This window comes from Pteropus alecto, unplaced genomic scaffold (genome assembly GCF_000325575.1).
Source record: "Pteropus alecto unplaced genomic scaffold, ASM32557v1 scaffold25, whole genome shotgun sequence".
Classification (NCBI taxonomy): domain Eukaryota; kingdom Metazoa; phylum Chordata; class Mammalia; order Chiroptera; family Pteropodidae; genus Pteropus; species Pteropus alecto.
In genome coordinates, this window is record NW_006441955.1 from 1,784,325 (window position 1) to 1,802,135 (window position 17,811).

The following is a 17,811-nucleotide window of genomic DNA, read 5'->3' on the forward strand; positions in this document are numbered from 1 at the left end:
AGCTAGAATGACTAGCTGGCTTTTCCAAAGATGAAAACGCAGAATTTAGGTCAGCACACACAGAGAATCTCACTTTGTTTACAAGAGACAGAGAGTGGGTGTTCCTATTAAATGCCTTTGAATCTCAGCAATGATGAGAGACCCAAGGCTGTTTACCACTTTGGATATTTACTTTTCTCATATACAAATCAGCTCTGGGGCCGTCAGCACTGACGCCACCTCACAATGCAGCCCCCTGATGTTCCCTGCTCTTCCCCAGTGCCCACACATGGTTTGAATTTATTGGTTTTAGCAGCTTTCATTTATATTGTATGTAGATCATGGAATGACCAGCAAACAGAAGCTCTGATCCGTGCCCTGGAAAAAACACAAAAGTGTGAGAAGGAGACCGAGGAGGAGGGCTGGGGAGATGCCTCCGATCCCAGGGGAAGTGTCTCCCACCCATGCAGGGGCCTAGTGCAAGCCCTCAGAGCCCTTGTGGGAATGAAAGATGAGCAGGAAACCACAGCCCCACCAGGAGACGGCTGGAGCACGAGGGTAAGAATGTAATCGGTGGTCACACCACCAAAGCTGAACACCTGGGTGCCATGGGGGAACATGCAGGCGGCTGCCTAGATTTCGACCTCTTGGAACCAAACATCTAGAAATCTGGGAACAATGTAGGGATGCGGTTGGGGACTTTCTGTTTTCCACACGGATGCTCTGGCGATGATGTGTAGATACGGATGGTAATTTCACAGCTGCCCACAGCATCCCTGAGCGTGTACTTGGAGCCAGGCCCTGGACAAACCCAGATTCATTAGATGAGGCTCCTGCTCTCAAAGAACTTCAGACTTTAGAAGAGACGGACATGTAAACATATAAAAGGCAAAAAAATAAAAATGCCCTTTTCCAGTAAGGTCAGAGCCAGCTTCGAAAGTGGGTTTGCAGCCGTGGGGTGCGGTTTCTGGTTTACCAAGCACTCTCACACCCGCTAAGGAGGCTCAGAGACGGGAGGGGCCTGCCCGAGTTCAGGCTGCTTACTCCAACCCAGTGCTCTCACAGTTTACAGACCATTTACAGACCACTGATCCCTGCTCCCCCACTTCCACTGGCGGAGCATTCAGGAACCGCCTGCCTCACCCACTCTCACTTTGAACAGGTGGAATACCCCAAATCTGCCATCAAATGGGTCACATGAAATGCAGGGACGTATTATCCTTTGGTAGCTATTTTCAAAATGGTGACAGGGTCTCAAGTTCCCTCACAAAAGGCTCTGTAATATATTTAACTACTGCTGGTCTCTTTCAGCCACCAAACCATTTTTATGATCTAGTTTTTAAGAGCAACTTCCCCCCACCCCACCAAGTTCCTGTTCCGGAAGCGGAGAGTCCATCTCCTCTGGCCCAGCAGTGACAGCATCCTGGATCTGATGACAGAAAAGACCCTCGTATGGCAGCTCTTTCCTCCAGCTCAGAGGCTCGAGATTTTCAGGTAAGCCTGGTGAGATGCTCCAGTTTAACAAATGGCTGTTATTACAAAACACAGAAGTGGGGTACAATGCCTCCCACCCCAATGCACCCAGGATCAAGCCCAAACTTCTTAACATGGTTTACGAGGCTTCTGCCACATGGGCCACAAGCCTCTGTGGCCAGTCTCTACTCTTCTGTTTCTCCCACAAGCCTTCTCCACTGCTGAGTAAGGACAGACCCTCTATCTGGAGCAATATAGCCATCAGCCCCAGCCCCATACATGGTGCTTTTTCTGAACCCAGGGAATACCCCTTTGTCCCTCAATACTGAGCTCAGGTGTCATTATACTGTCAAGTATAGTATGAATATAAGTATGAATACCTAGCCAAGAAGGGGAAGTCTGTCTATCGTATAGAAACTGAGCATCTTCACCAGCAAACAGAACTCCTGGACAGCGAGGATGCAGTCTCACCTCCCTTGGTAGCTTCCATACAGCCTCCAGAGAACCCGAGTCTCTGCAAAGTCCCAGCTACCATGGGGGTGGGGGCTCAGGGTCAGGGCTCAATAGTGACAGACAGGTGGGAACTGATATGCTGTCCAGCTACTGTGGCAAATTGAACAGGGGTTCCTCAGGACTGGGGGATGGGGGTGTCACCTTTCCCTGCTCCTTTACCTACACTAGAGAGCTCTGCAGAGAAGCACGCCAGCCATGCAGATTGCTGCTGTTACAAATTGACAGCCTCCACTTCTGTTGGTTACTCAGCCTGCCCTACCATCCCTTCACCTGCCAAGGTCAGCTTCTGCTCTCAATCCCCATCATAGCCTCTCTTTTCACACTCTTCCTCACCCTAGGTCCTGGCAAACTGGCCACCTTACTCTCTTTTTCCCACAGTGGCAGCCTGCCTCAGGAGGAAGCATCAGAAGTCTATCGACTTCCTTCCTCTCCCAATCTTTCATACTTCCAGTCTCGGAAAAAGAGCTGCCCACCCCCACACCCACTATCAGATTCTAGTACCTTTTTATTCAATGCAGAGAGGTTGAGAGCTCAGGGTCTGCAGCCAGACTCTCGGTGTTTGCATTCTAGATCCTCCACTCATTCGCTGTGTGACTTCGGGTAAGTGAATTAACCTATCTATGCCTCGGTTTCTTCACCTGTAAATGGGGCTGAATAATAGTATATAAAGGGAAGAGGTTAAGAAGTACAAATTGGTAGTTACAAAATAGTCACGGGGATGTAAAGTATAGCATAAGGAATATAGTCAATAATATTATAATAACTATGTATGGTGTCGGGTGGGTACTAGATTTATTGGGGGGGTGATCACTTGGTAAGTTATATAAATGTCTAATCACTATGTTGCATGCTAAAACTAATACAATATTGTATGTCAACTGTAATTGAAAAATAAAAATTACTAAGAAAAATAATAGTATGTAGAGAGAGACTGTGGTAAGGATTCAGTGGGACAGTACACGTAAAGGACTCAGCCCTGTTCTTGGCACTCTGCTGTGAAGCACCTCTTCCTGGGGTCTCTTTGACCCTCCCTTCCCCTATTCATAACCTGGAACTAAGCCTGGCACAGACTAGTTCCCAGTACTGCTTGTTAAACAAACGAAGGAATGAATGGATGGATGAACAGTTTCACAATAACAAGTTCGATTCTCTAAGTATTTACAGAGTATTTCTCTTTGGGAGAAAGAGAAGAGGAAAAACACCTGCACACCAAGTACTGAAGCACTCTAGAGTTTGAACAAAGTCCTTCCCAGGCTTTGTCCCTCCATTCTCTCCCTAACTGTGAGTCACTGTTATTGACATCCAGTCCACCTGCCCAGTAGAGGAAACGGACCCTCAGAGAGGGAAACGTCCCAGGTCATGGATCTAACCCCTGTCAGAGCTGGGCCTCAAGCCAGGTCTCTTGCCTAAACTTTTTGATCTATCCTTTTGATGTGTCCCCACTCCAGGTAGCAGCGGGAGATCACAAGGAGTGTGAACCAGAACAAATATGATCCAACATTACACACTGCAGATGGTCAGGAAAAACTGACCATGTTCCGAGTTGTCAGGCCACACGGCTCCCATCAGGCCAACTAACCACCATCCTTGCTCTGGATGATACTCAGTGTTCGAGAGACTAAAGGATCCAGAACTGTTTTCTCTATGAGATGGGCTTCCCCTCAAGACCCAGACAGTGTGAAAATGGGCCAATAACAATAATTAAAATGACCACAACTTAAACTACTACAATTACCATTCATTACCTCTTACTGTGTACCGGGCACTCAGCTATGTGGTTTATAGGCATTACCTCATTCACTCCTCACAACACACTGCGAGGGCAAAGACTATTGTGAGCCCCATTTTTTCAGATGTGGAAACAGACCCTCAGTCATCCAGCCAAAGTGGTGGAGCTGGAATTCCAACTCTATTCCAGTCTCTCTTCAGGTATCAAAAGATCCAAGTAGAAATCCTGGCTCCATCATTTTGCACAAAGTACTGAGCCTCAAATTCTTCAAAATGGGGAAAATAATAGTTACCTTTCAGGGTTGTTTTAGGGATTTACTGTGATAAACCTGAGGCCAAGCACATAATAGGCACTAACAATGGATCTCTTGGGAGCTGGACAGGAAAAGGAAAGAATAAAGTCAATGCATGGAGGAGTAGAAACACTTTCCTTATATACCCTCTGCATTTTCCTATCCTGGCACTTTTGCTTAACAGTCTCCTTCCAGGAATGGCCTTACTCACTTCCATCTCCAGGGTCCCCAATCCTCCTCAACCTGCAAGGTCTTCATCAGGAATCCTTTCTTACCACCCTCTCCACAAAACTATATATAAAACAAAAACAAACAAACAAAGAAACACTCCACAAAACGGATGGAAGCAAAATAATATAAAATCATCTGCAAGACCACCAGTAGGCTGTGGCATGGGGGTTATGTAGTGCTAAGTCAACTAAACATTCCAGTCAAGGTCAAGCACAGTGACCAAGCATTATTACCACTAAAATCCCAAAGTGTCTCAGTTCACCCATCCCATGACCAATCCACAGCTCTTCAAGCTGCATCTCAACCGCAATGCAAGGTCTGGTGCTAAAAAATGCCCCATAATCCAGTGGCTGATACAGCCACCTAACTGGAGAAATTCCAGGAGGTAGGGGAATGTGTGTGTGTGGAGCAGGGCACTGGAAGTCTGAACACTGGGGGGGAGGGGGGAGGGAGACTGGTCTAGCTCCTTCTAGGTGTTAAGGACTGGAGGAAGAGTCGGGTAGTGCATGTGAAAGACTGGAAATTGCAACCCGAGATGCAAATCGTTGGAATTATCATTGTCAATTAGGCTTTTGTCTCTTCTCAAACTCAAGGCTGAGCCATGTGAGCTAAGACTAAAGGATGAGCCAGTGAGATTTCCAGAAGGCTTTTTCCGCCTGCCGGAATCTTTCTTTCTAAAAAAGGCTTTCAAATGAGACCAGGGCTTAATTTTCAAACCGCCTAGAAGATGCACTAAGTCCACAGGAGATAAAACTGACCGGGAAACTTTAAATAACGTTAATAGGGAGGATGCAGGTAGGTCTTTTAAACAGACGGGGAAGGAAAAAAAAGCCTTGCCTTTTATCTTTGCATTGTGCGTTCCAGGGACAGGGCGGGCCGCCTCGAGGACGCGAGCGCAGCTAGCCCAAGGCACCTCCAGGCCCGCCTGCGAGGTCGCCTGCGAGGTCGCCCAGCCTGGCGGAGGGGAGGGCGGGGACGCATGCAGCTCTTTCAGGAAAGGAGCACTTGCGCTCCAGGAATCCAGTCCAGTCCAGGGTGGCAAATGCGCGTCTGCGCGGCCCGTACAAAGCGGTCTGGGCTCCCAGATGCCCTGGCACAGCCCTGGGCTCAGCCCCGAGGGGCGCGGGGCTGAGGCGGAGGTGGGCAGACAGCAGGCAGGCAGTCTCATTCAGCCTGGTCTTCCCACAGCCCACGCAGAAAGGGGCCAAGCTGAAATGCAGGCAGTCCGCACCACTTTGCTCCGGGCTAAGGTGTCAGGTACCTATTGTCTGCTGGGCCTAGAACCCCGCAGCATTTCCTGCTAAATTTTAGTCCTTCAGTTCTCGGCTTCACCTGCACTTCCTCCAGGAAGCCCTCCCAGATCTTGCAGGAATGAGAAGTGTGCCTCTTCTGTGCGCCCACAATACACCACTTTACCCCCCACGGCCACCCTCATCTCCTCCCCCACCCCAACCATCAGCGGAAGGCACCTCCACCCATTCCCCTCTCCACCCTGAAAGGGAGCATCCAGGGATCAGTATCATTGTTCTTGTTCACTTTTCTTTCTTCAGCATATATCCCAATGTCTGGCACACCGCAAAAACGAAGAAACGTTTCTTGAATTGTAGTATAAAGATGCTAATTTAAAAATACACTGATAACTATGAGCTAGTGTCTAAAAATACGCTGATAACTATGAACTAGTGCTTACTGAGTTCTGGTTGTATATCTGGCACTGTACTACAGTGTTTTAACACTAATCAATTAATCCACACAGCAATCAGGTGAGGTTGACTGATGAGGAAACTGAGGCAGGGAATGGTTATGTAACTAGCCCAGGGTTACTTCCACTCCCAATAAGTGCAATGATTCTGGGCACTTTCCCGTGGAAGCCCTCTCCTCCCCTCCCCCAGCTGAGTCTGCACCTTGCTGTGAAAATTTAAGACTAGTACTTGGTTCAAAGGTAGAATCAGACCAAGATGTTTATCTGAATGAAGGAGGTAGAATGCTTTACGCAGAGAACACAGGCTCACAAAGTAAGAGCAAATGAGAAGTAACTTTTAATGCTCCCCCACCCTTCCTGACCCAATTGGAAGAAAAGGGAGAAGCCCCAAGAATAAAAGTTGACAGGGCCTCAGCACTCAGCGTAGGGGAATATTTGTACTGGTACTGATCTGAAAGCCATAGGGTCCCCCAAGGAAGCCACCTTGCCTAGAGGGGGGAGGAACAGACTCCAGCAGCAAGTGCTGCCAATGAGACTGCATATGTCCTTATCGCTCAGAGATGGCCCCAGGGCTCTGACTTGCATGGATCTAATTTAGTGACCTCCTGGCTCTTTTCAAGGATAGTCAGGCATTCAGGGTGACCTAGGTACAACTCATCTACTGTTGTGGACTGAATATTTGCATCCCCCCATTCATATGTTGAAGCCCTAACTCACAATATGACACTCTTTGGAGATGGAGCCGTTATGAGTTAATTAGGTTTGGAGGAGGTCATGATGGTGGGGCCCTCGCAATGGGATTAGTGCCCTAATAAGAAGAGACACCAGAGAGCTTGCTTTCTCTCACTCTCAACTCATATCTACCCACCCCACCCTTCCCATTCCTGCCCTGTGAGGACACAGTGAGGAAGCAGCTGTCTGTAAGCCACAAAGAGAGCTCTCACCAGAACCCAACCATGCTGGCACCCTGATCTCAGACTTCTGGCCTCCAGAACTGTGAGAAAGTAAATTTCTGTTGTTTAAGCCACTTGGCCTATGATATTTTGTTATGGCAGTAAAGCAGACTAAGACACCCACCAATCCTTTTAAATCACAATGCTATTCTGCAACATATACAACTATAGGGTCATTACATTATACACCTGAAACTAGTATAATGTTATGTCCATATACCTCAATAAAAAAAATAAATAAATAGAAGGGAAAAACCCCATAATGCTAAAAGCCAACCACAGCATTGCACTTAATCAGCTCGCGTGGACAGTGCAATCTGGTAACTAGGGATAAAATTTTGGTTATAAAGGGCATTTGTTTGAAGAGTCCAGGCTTTTAAAGTGGACTGCCCTCAGAGACCCTTGCCACTTCAGAGGAGTAAGAGTTAGCCAGACAATAAAAACTGGGAAGGTAGAGGGAACAGCATAAGCCACGCATGAAGGTGTGACCAAGGATTGTGTGTGAGAGGCAGGGAGGGAGGGAAGGAGGGAGAACTAGAACAGGTCAGCATCGCTGGAGCCCAAAACCAAAGTAGTAAGTAATAAATAAAATCAAACATTTTAAAATGAAAACAAAGTGGGGGAGAGGATGGGGTGAGCCTGGAAAGGCTCATGTGGGATCTGGGGAGTAAAGAGGGAATAAAAAAAAAAAAGATCTTTGTTTGCAAGTAACAGATGAGGAAGAGGAAACAACAAAGTGTTTCAGGCTGGAGAGAGGTCAATCCAATAGGGACCCACGGATGCCGCAGAGTCTTGACCAAATGAGCCGTCAACAGTACAGAACTCATCTACGCGGCTCACTCAGGTGGGTAGTCTGAGGGCTTTCTATGACTATGGAGGCCAAGATGCAGTCCCTTTTTAGCATCAGAGCTGCCAACATCCCAACCACAGAATGCACCACAAAGCCCCCACATCAGACCTGGAACACCTTCAGTCTAATTTTGTAGTCAATTGTAAGTATATTTTGAACTAGGTTTTGAAGCCGGGTCTATTAGGAAAGAAAAGACTGCCTCAGTAATCATCAGAATATAAAGTAAAATATGTAAGTGCTGAAAAAATATCATAAAATGCCATAAAAGTATTCCACGGAGGGAAAGAATATATGTGGCTGAGGCATCAAGGAATGCTTTGGATTAAGTCTTCTCAAGTAGATTAAATTTAGGAGCATTCTGGGAAGACTTCCTGGAGGAGGTACGGCTTTGGGCTGAGCCTTGAAAATCTCATAGGATTCAGAGGTGGAAGAGGAAAGGAGGAAATTCCTGGAGAGGGAGGGGGCCCAGTACAAGCAAAGCACTTCCAAGCTTGGGGTAACAGTTTTGTGTTCCAGCGGATATACGGTACAGATTTAAAAGCCTGTGGATCCTGGAGGAGCTGCTCGGCGAGACAGCTTGGCAGCGGCCAAACAAAACTGAAGGCTGGGCCACCGGCTGCCTGTGGATTAAGTGGGCGGATAGAGAGCCAGTGATGGGAGATAAAAGGGAGTGAAGTGGATAATATTTAGAAGCAAACTTGAGGGAAAAAGAACGTCGGCAGCTTGGCTGGCAGGCTGCGGCACTCGTCACATTCTTGTTTCCTCCCTCCGAGAGCTGGGAAAGCTGCATTACCAGGCGACCTCTTCCTGGCTTTGAGCGGTGTCCAAATGGGAACTATTAACAAAGGCACGCTCCCATTTTTATCTCCGTCACAAAATGCCTCACCGCTCAAGCTTTCTGTCTTGGGCCTGGGATTGGCTGGCGGGTGTGTTGCGGGAAGGAGATCAATGTGTATTCGGACGGGCCTTCTTGGAATTCTTGAGAACTGGTCCCTTCCAACTTTAAAATTTTAGAAGTCTGTGTGTCTATGAGCTGAAAATTCTTCAAAGCTGAGAGGCTAGGATTTCACAACGTGAAGATTCTTCGAGTCCAAAAATGCCTCTGAGCCTAACGTTCTAAGATTTCACCATTCTTAGATTCCCTGAGCCTCCAAGTCCCGGCTTAGGATTCGGAGATTCTGTAAGACTGGAAGATTTCATGCTGTAAACTTCTGATTTTGAGACTAGACCATTTCATGACATCTTAGTCATCTCCAGCTTTATGGCCTCACTCCCTTTTGACAGAGGTAACTAAGCCATCCTGTGTATCTGTTTCTCTGTGTTTTTCCCATCACATTGTGTTAATACATTAAACGTTAAAGTCTGAGTTAACCAGGTCAGAGAGAGCAGACAGACTGCCATACCAGCAGGGGCACTTTGCAAACAGCAATCTGGGCATAGAAAGAAAGAATCTGAGAATACACATCCTAGAGGTCAAGGCTAAGGGCTCCCCAGAGTGACTTCTACACCATGTGAAGGATATTTGCTGAACAGCTCCCAGTCACAGGGCTTGGTGGGGGAGACACGGTGGTTGTGGAAGGCTGCAGAGCACAGGCTGATGGGCTGGAAGAAGCCTGTTCCCAGTCCAGGAGCTAGAGTTACATGGGGGACACTAGGCAAGCTTGTGTTTAGATCCAACATTGACCGAAGGGCTCTCTGTGGTTGACTTCTGAAGAGAAGAGGACCCAGCAAAGTTTGAGGTCCTTAAAGGCGCCCAGCTGCCTTGGGAGAGGTGTTAGATCCCTTCATTCAGGGAGGTGCATAAATCTGATGGGGAGCCACCAATAGGGAATAGTGCTGTGAACTCGAGGAACTATAGGTCAGTGCTGTTGTGGCTGCCACGGAGGCTCAGAGAGGGCGGAAGACTCAGGAATGACATTCTTGGGGGACTAGAAATGACAGATGGGTTCTAAAAGATGGGAATGCAGACAGGAAAAGAAAGGGAGAACAGGGTCTTCATGTGAGGTGTGGAGAACCAGGACACAGGAGAGTCTAATGCACAGCTGTACAAAGGGACTAATGATACCCATTGTCCCTGGCGAGGCAGTGAACTCTTAGCAGGAAAATAAAACTAGGCCGTTCCCAGATCTCTGCTCTCAGCATTGCTCTGGCTTGACACTAAGATGCTCTGCTTGAATGAGTGAGGAAGTGAGTGAGTGAGAGGAGTCCTAATGAACGAAAGGCTCCAAGGCTGGGCAGGTATCCAGTGGACTATGCTGAGAAAGGCTGGGGCTCTCTCTGCTTTGCAGACTGGTAGCGAGAGGCAGCAGGATCACCCACTGGAACCAACCGGCTTCTGGACAAGTAGGTATCAGCAGAAGCCCGCCAAAGACAAGCCTGCCAGCCCCTCCCAGCTGCAGAGAACTTGGGCTCAACACTTCAAGGTGGCACGGAGCCTCTAAGATATGGGAGCCAAAGACAAGCCCCACAGAAGTCATAAGTGGGCCTGCCCTAGATACTGTCTAGCCAATACTCTTGTAGGACAGAGGGGACAACCTAGGCCCAGAGAGGGAAAAAGCTAGCCCAAAGTCACCGGCAAGTTGGGAATGGGTCAGGGTTAAAGCCAGATTTGGATTTGAACCACCCGCTTGATGATTTTCATATTTTGTGTCCTTGTATGAAAGTGTGGGGCTATTAAAGTTCAAGCATGGAGTGCCTCACTGTGGCTTATGCAGTCTCTCTTCATTCATTCATTCATTCATTCATTCATTCAGTAATGCTAGATAGTGGAAGGAAGGGAAGCAGGATCGTTATATCACGGTTTCTGACCACTCATTCATTCAACTGTGCACACTTAGCTCATGTCAGGGGTCTTGTCTTCACAGTGATCTTTTAGAAATCTGGTAATGTCTTTGGGAATTCTTATTTTAGAATCACCTTCAGATCCAATTTACAAGCCAGGAGAAAATCAATGTCAACATTTTTTAATTCTCTCTCTCTCTCTCTCTCTCGTCTCTCTATCTGTCTCTCCCTTTCTTCTTTTCCCTCTCTCTCTCTATCCTGAGTCCACTTAGCCTGGTGTATAATCACAGCCAAATGACTTAACCTTTTTAAGCCTCAATTTATTGTCTGTGAAAGAGATATGATAATATGTCTTATGGCATCTCCATGAGATGATGTATTTACAATGTCTACTGCAGTACCCTGTACAAAGACAGAGCTCAATAAATGATTTTGTGGTTTCTAACTCCCTGGTGAGGCTGTAGAATTTTACAGACATTTTGGATACCCTTGGCAGCCATGCCCACGTGTTCAGGCTCTGCGCACACTGGATGAGTGATGTTGCATGTTTGTTAAAACACGCAAAGTACAGAATGGCAGGATCCTCACTCTCTCGTTATGCCTCAGAGAACCACATAACTTAGAAGACTTCTTACCCAGTGCCTCCACTGAATGGGTGGGGGAGGACTGAGGCCCCCTAGAGGGAGGAGGATATCTCCTGATCAACCCAGAGAATTAGTGGCAGCTGGTACCAGTCCCTGGAGGCAGGTGACAGAGCTGATTGAAATCTGTAAGTCCCAAGATTGTCACAAGACCTGGACTCAAGGCTCAGGAATCCCCAGACCTCTGAGGGCAGGGGCCACCACCACTCCTTATTAGCCCAGCTTTACTCTGTTCAACAAAGGGTGGGCAGTGGACATGGTTGCTGAGAGAAGGTACCAACAGGGCAGAGATGAGGCTTCCCTCCTCTGTCTTTCTTGGTCCTGGAGCCCAGACTCCTTTCCAAGCTCAGGTAGTTATTTTACCCACTCAATAACCTCCCACACATAGTTGTCTTCTCATGTTTTCACAAAACCAGCTCAGCTGTGAAAGGCTGGTCACTACTGTCCCATTTGATAGATAGGAACACCGAAGTTATATACAAATCATTGGCCTTAGAGCCAGAGCTGGGACTGAAAATCATCTAGAGGCAAGTCTCTTCTCTCTCAGCCCACGAGCTGAACTGTCTGTAATATAACAGAGAAATCTTTAGAGGACCTGCTTTCCCCATCCCTACTCCAGCCCCAGAGTCAAAGGAAATAATTTTCTCTATAAGTATAAATTTTCCAAAAAGTAGACTTTTAAATCCTCAAGTCCTTTAGGGAAGTAACAGAAGAAGGCACTGAAGGAAGGATTGTAGGACATGAACTACCCAGTCAGCATGGGGTGGCAGGAAAAGCATATCTTTATTTAGAATCAGGGAGACTGGCTCTGTTCCTTATTAGCCATGTGACCTTGGGCGAGTCATTCAACCTTTCTGAGCGCCCACCTTCGAAAACCACAGGGTTGTGAGAATCCAACAAAATGGAAAAGCGTACAGAGCTTCCTGCAGGGCGCCAGGCACGTGGAATTGGTTGTAACTGTCCCATGGAATGTCAGAGCTGGAAGGGGCTTGGATGATGACCTAATCCTGGCATCTCATTTCACAGATGGGAAAAACAAGGCCCAAAGAGGGCAAGTGACTTACCTAAGGTCACACAGCAAACTCCTAGTGCTACTGGGTCTAGCACCCTCGGTTTATATTGAAATCAGAGACCAGGGTCAATGAGCTCAATCTTCTTAGCTATGTAAAAGTGGAAGAAACTTTTCAGTAGTTCCTCCAACCCATGGAGTCCCAAATTTTAAGCTTCCTTTCTCCACTTAGCAAGGAAAAATGTGGTATTTCTGCCCAGAAAAAATATATATATATAAAAATTTGAGAAATACTTAAATTAAAACTAAAATCCCAGGTCGTAACACAAAGGCACTCTCTTTTAAAGCTTCTATTTCCCGCCCTCCTCTCTCATTGCTCCCTCCCCAAATATTTTGCAATAACAGTAATGCTGAGAGGAAAGAAAAAATAAAAATCTGATGCACTTAACAGATATTTCGGTACAATAATGCATCACAGATGTTCATATCAAACTGTGCACGCGCGCATACAATTTTACTGAGAAGGCTATTGCATTTCTAACTTTGGGGTAGGGGATCCCTAAAAACCCCATCCACCCAGTCTCCGGAATCCCTTCCTTTCCTTTTAGCCCACGGCTGCCCCACAGGGATGGAAGAGAGATTTCATCGCCTCACTCCAAAATGATAACAGGACAAATTGGTGGGGTCGGACTCTCTGGCAGGTGGTGAAGGGTGTGTAGAGATTAGGGAACCAAGAGGAAACCTGTTTTCTTTTGTCTGGGGTTTGCTTCTTCCAGTGCTTCTGAGGAGCTGGACCCAAGAACAATTTTAAAAGTGGGCCCAGGCTGGCAATGGCGTGGGCACATTTTTGAAACTAGAGATTTGAGTCTGTTTGATCTTAAAACATGGGCTTTGGAGACTGTCAGCGGGCTCCTCACTGGCCGATGAATGGCTCTCAGGAACTTTTCCTAAAACATAACCTCACACACTTTCCAGCAAATGTTTTCAACCTACGAAAGCCGTCCTTTGGTTGAACAGCAGTGTTTCCAGACCCCGAAGAAAGATAATTTTGTTGTTTTAAGAGAGACAGATTAAAGCCAGGGGCTGTTTAACCAGAGGGTTTGTGTGCTCCCTTCAGCTCTCGCGGATTCCTCTGAGGTTGGTACAAAGAGGGTGTTGAGAGTGACAGTGGATCCCCCACCTCCCCAGCCTAAAAAAGATATCGAGGCCAGACGTGAGGCCTCTGAACAGAGAGGCCTCCCACAAGCCTGCCTCCAAAATGAGATGGGCGGTGAGTGCTGGGGAGCCCGACACAGATAATATCAGCTCTCGGGGCTGGCAAGGGAAGAGTCACTTCGGAGTGAGAGAGCCGGTGTGTTCAGAGGAATCAGCGCTGGGCCAGAGAATGCACAGGATTTTCCCCCATGGAGAAGGAGTCAGGCGTAGTCAGAACCCTGCGGGGCGTGACTAACTGCCCCAATATTCCTGCCACCGGGGCCCTCTGGGTAAGGACTCCACAATTATGGGAGAGCCAGCAGGAGAACCGACAAACGCGCCTTTCATTTGGCCGGCAAATCAATCTAGCTTCTTACCTCCCCGGGGACAATATTGCATTTCCCCTGGAAAAACAAAGGCCAGAGATCTCGGAAGGGGGATCAGTTACTGCTGCTGTTTCCCTGGTGAAGAGCTTGCAACATCTCGGGAGCAGCAAGCAGTTCTGGTCCCAGTGGTAGAGCTTCTAGCCCTGCCAATTTATGGGGCAGCCTCCTTAATGGAGGAGCATGCCTCAGGGGCCACGCCTAACTCCTCAAGGGGGCAACTGGCCCAAGCCCTGTCTTGGGGTCTTGGGGCCTCCTTGCAGGAGCCACCAGCCATGATTTGAAGCCCAATCTCAGGACTGACAGCCTGTTCTCAAGGCACAGATATGAACTCATTGTTCCCAGGGCCTCTGAGTTGAGTTTGGGGCCAGTAAATTGCAAGTGACCTCTGCCCATGGAGACGGGGGCTTTTAATGACATTTTGCTGGATCAGGTCTTTGGCAGCCAGAGACTTTAAACCTCCTAAGCTCTTGCCTTCTCCCTGCCCCCACTTCTAGGTTCAGAAATCAGAACTGTCAACCTTTAAGTGAGTACATTTTTCTGAAATTATTAATCCCTAAACTATTCAGGCTGACTTTCTCCCAGCCTAAGGAGGTAGTCCGAGGGTCGCCTGGAGCTTTGCAAAGGTCCAGGAAATTTGGCATTGCTGAATGACAAACAGCAAGCCATAGACACCCGATCCACTTGCTACACCTGCCCTACCCCGCCAGTCTCAGGCACTGTCTCTGTCTCTGTGTCCTCTGTATATATGCTGTTGCCTAGATGTGCCCACACAACAGCCTCAGGACAGCCTCCTGCTCCTGAGACCCAGGGCCTCGAATGCAAACTTGCAGCTCCCTCTTTTTGTTTTCATCACTCTGATGCTCCCAGAGAAATTCTTTCTGCTCGGGCAAGCACGGCAGATAGGTAACACCACTGAGAGGGAAGCAAACACCCAAACACTTACCCCCCAATTACAGCACACATCGATTGGCCCTCTTACCATCCCCAAAACAGCTGGAGAGCTGCCCTACAACCCAAAAGACCCTCTCCCTCTGGCAGAAGGACAGAGCTCCAGCAGATGGAGGAGGAAGACGGAGAAGAGGACAAGGGCGCTCAGGGGCTGCCCAGCTTGGAGGGCCGGGTGCCAAGTGCCTACCTGCGAGAAGTTGAGCCCATTGAGCGGATGGCACTGCTCCTCTACCCGCTCCACGGCCCCTGTGCTCTTCTTCATCTTCTCGGCCTGCTGGGCCAGGTAGAGGTCGAGCACAGGCACTCCCCGGGAGCGCACATCAGTCTCTGTCAGTGAGTTCACCATCAGCATCACCCACACAGGCCTCTTGCGCTCCCAGTTGCCCGCGATGGCGTTGAACAGGTAGTCAGCGTAGAGCCCCTTACCCCGCTGGGCAGGTGTCATCCACGAGGGCATCATCAGCTTCACGTAGTCCAGGTGGCGCTTCAGGCGCCAGTAGAGCTCGCGGGGCAGCACGTCTTGCAGGTTCTCCCCATGCGGCAGCAGCTGGCAGCTGGCCAGCGCTGAGATGGTGTAAGGGTCTGTCAGGTCCAGCTCGAAGTAGACACGGGCACTGGCCTGGAAGGCTGCTTTGGAATTGTCCGGGATGAAGTCCCAGACGCGGGTGTAGGGGACGTGGATGGTGCCAAACAGGTAGGCTGGGGGATCACGCCGAATAGTCCAAAGGAAGGAGTTGAGGTCCCTTTGCTGTAGGGGGAGAGGGGAAGGAAGGCAGTGAGGCTGACGGCAGCAGAGTCAACCAAGGTTAACACGATGGGGATGGAAGGCAGAGACCTACATCGGGCCACAGGAAAGAGCAAGGGCTTTGGAAGCTGAAATCTTCAGGCAAATCCTGGCTTTGCCCTGTCTGAGCGGTATGATCTTGAGCATATTGTCTGACTTCCCAGACACTCAGTTTCCCCATCTGTAAAATGGGGGGTGTGATGACAGCAGTTACCTCAGGGGGTTGAGGAGAGACTGAAAAGACACAATATATGTAACTAAGCTCTAAGAGCAGTTCCAGGCACAGAGGAAGGGGTTATGATTAGCTTTCGCAGTGAGTGCCAAGGTCTGCCACACCACCTGAGAATATTCATGCTTGGCCAAGCCAAACCTTCACCCGTGGTGTTATTGGGGTTGGAGCCGGGGAGAGGGCAAGAGTCTTGCTTTGGCAAGAAGGGAGGAAGTCATATAACTTTTAAATCCATCCATTAGAAGATACATGCCAAGAGCACTTTGAAAGCAGAACACCTATTAAAAATAGCACACCTATTTAAACAGCGACTTCCCATTCATCAGGGCGGATACAGTTTTCTTTTTGGAGGGCAGGTCTGGGTGTCAGCTACTCTGCTCGACCAGCTGAAACCACAGATGATAAAGTGCTTTAAAAGCTGCAGGCTAAGTGAAGTCTCAGGCCCTGGTTTGGGAGGAGAGGATTCCATAGAATTAGTCGCAAGAAATGTACATGTTCTGGGTGCTTTCCCGGCTGCTCCCCTAAATAGGTGTACCTGCTCTCCAACTCCAATTCTCTGCCATCTTCTACGATGACAAGGGTGTGTGTAGGGGTGAAGAAGGGGCATGGAAACAGGGGTCATTTCTCCAGATCCAGTTTAGGGCCAGCGGTTAAGGGGCATGAAAAAGCGACTGTCATTCCTCTCAGGCAAAGTCATTTTTTATTCAGAAAAAGACCCTAGTCTGCCCACTTAGCACCTGCAAGCTTTAGATCAACTCAACATTTTTCTGCCTGATTTTAGTACAGTGAAAAGTATGTTTCAGGGTAGGTGGAGGGAACAGTACCTTAAATTACTACCAACAACTGTAAATCCCAGCGTATTGGAGATAGACTGGCTCTAGGTACCCAGCAGGCCACCAAACTCCCTGTTTCTGCCTAAGTCAGGACACTGGCGGTGTACCTTGTCCAAGGTCAACTACCTCTCCGCTAACAGGAAGCCAGTGAGGAGCCTACAAAACTATCCTATGGTACCCTGGCCTCCATTTCAGGGTTATTTTCAATGCATTACTTTATACTTTGAGGGAGGGGCAGTGAGAGAATTCAAGATTCCTTGGTTTGGAAGGAAAATTAGGAGAACCAATAATTACTCAACCCCAAAGAAATATTAGGCTAGCATGTCCTTCTCTCCTTTGGAATGGTCTCCTTTTTTGTGAAGTAGGGGTACTTGGAAGAGTGGGTGCTGAGAACTTGGCTGGAGAGAGCAAACTGGAACCTGCACCAGGGAGAAAGTTTGCTTTAGGTCAGCGTGGGAGGGCAGGAGAGACACGGGGCAGAGAGCGTGAATGAGAAGGGTCTGATGGAAGTGAGAGGAGAGGGCAAGGAACGGCAGAAAGAGTCCGAGTGGGCACAGAAGGGTGAAGACAGGATAAAAGCAAGAAAGAAATGAGTCAAAAGGGCACAGAGAGGAACCGTCCGAGCAGGACCGAAAGTCGAGGAGAGCCCGGGAGCGTCAGCGTGTGTAGAAGCCGGCGAGGGAGCGCCCATCTCGGCTCCCGGCACGGAGCTGGAGCCCGAGCGGCAGAAGCTAGGGCAGGGCGCTCCAGGCAGCGCCCAGCCAGCGAAGGTGGAGCGGGTGGGCTTAGGTGAGTGTAGAAGGTAGGACCCAAAACCATGGTCCCCACGGGGCTGGAGTGCCGGAGTGGCCGGGAGAGTGGCCGGGCAGGCGCTCGCTCACCGATCCGGGCGGCCGGCACTGTCCTCCGTCCAGGGGCTGCGGGCGGGCGCGGGCGGTAGCCAGGAGCGCGGCGAGCAGCGGCCCCGCCAGGGCGGCGTGCATCCTGCTGGGGCCCGCGGGGCGCGGGGGACCCTCCTGGGCGGCGCCCCCTCAGCGGGGCGGGGAGCCCCCAGCTGGGCACCGAGGTTCCTCAGGAGCTCGGGGCTCCAGCCGCGGGATGCTGGGAGCCTGCTGGGGCGTGGCTGGATGTCCCTGACGAACCTGGGGGTCCCTCTGGGGCGGGGCTCTGTCTGTTGGAAGAGGGGGACCCTCTGGGGCGGGCCCCCCCAGCAGGGCGCACAGCCCCGTCGGCGGAGCCTCGGGGTTCTGAGAGCGCGTGGGGGTCCTGGGGTGGGCGGAGGGC

General features: G+C 49.3%; 1 protein-coding gene and 1 long non-coding RNA gene across 4 annotated transcripts in view; one reads left to right on the forward strand and one right to left on the reverse strand.

Moving 5' to 3' along the window:
* The window catches only part of TRABD2B (TraB domain containing 2B), a 204,993-nt gene extending 187,188 nt beyond the window's left edge, over nt 1-17,805 (reverse strand). Inside the window, exons 1-2 of the mRNA XM_006919165.3 lie at nt 17,409-17,805; nt 14,869-15,429 (exon numbers count right to left, since the gene is read on the reverse strand). Coding sequence (XP_006919227.1) covers nt 14,869-15,429; nt 17,409-17,510 — 663 coding nt within the window. The 5' untranslated portion in view covers nt 17,511-17,805. The remainder of the gene's footprint in view (nt 1-14,868; nt 15,430-17,408) is intronic.
* LOC107196217 overlaps nt 16,009-17,811 on the forward strand; it is a 38,964-nt gene continuing 37,161 nt past the window's right edge. For 2 of the 3 annotated variants that reach the window (XR_001517589.2, XR_003048552.1), the window contains exon 1: nt 16,009-17,316. This is a non-coding gene — a long non-coding RNA (uncharacterized LOC107196217). The remainder of the gene's footprint in view (nt 17,317-17,811) is intronic. The other variant, XR_003048553.1, reaches the window with a different exon arrangement.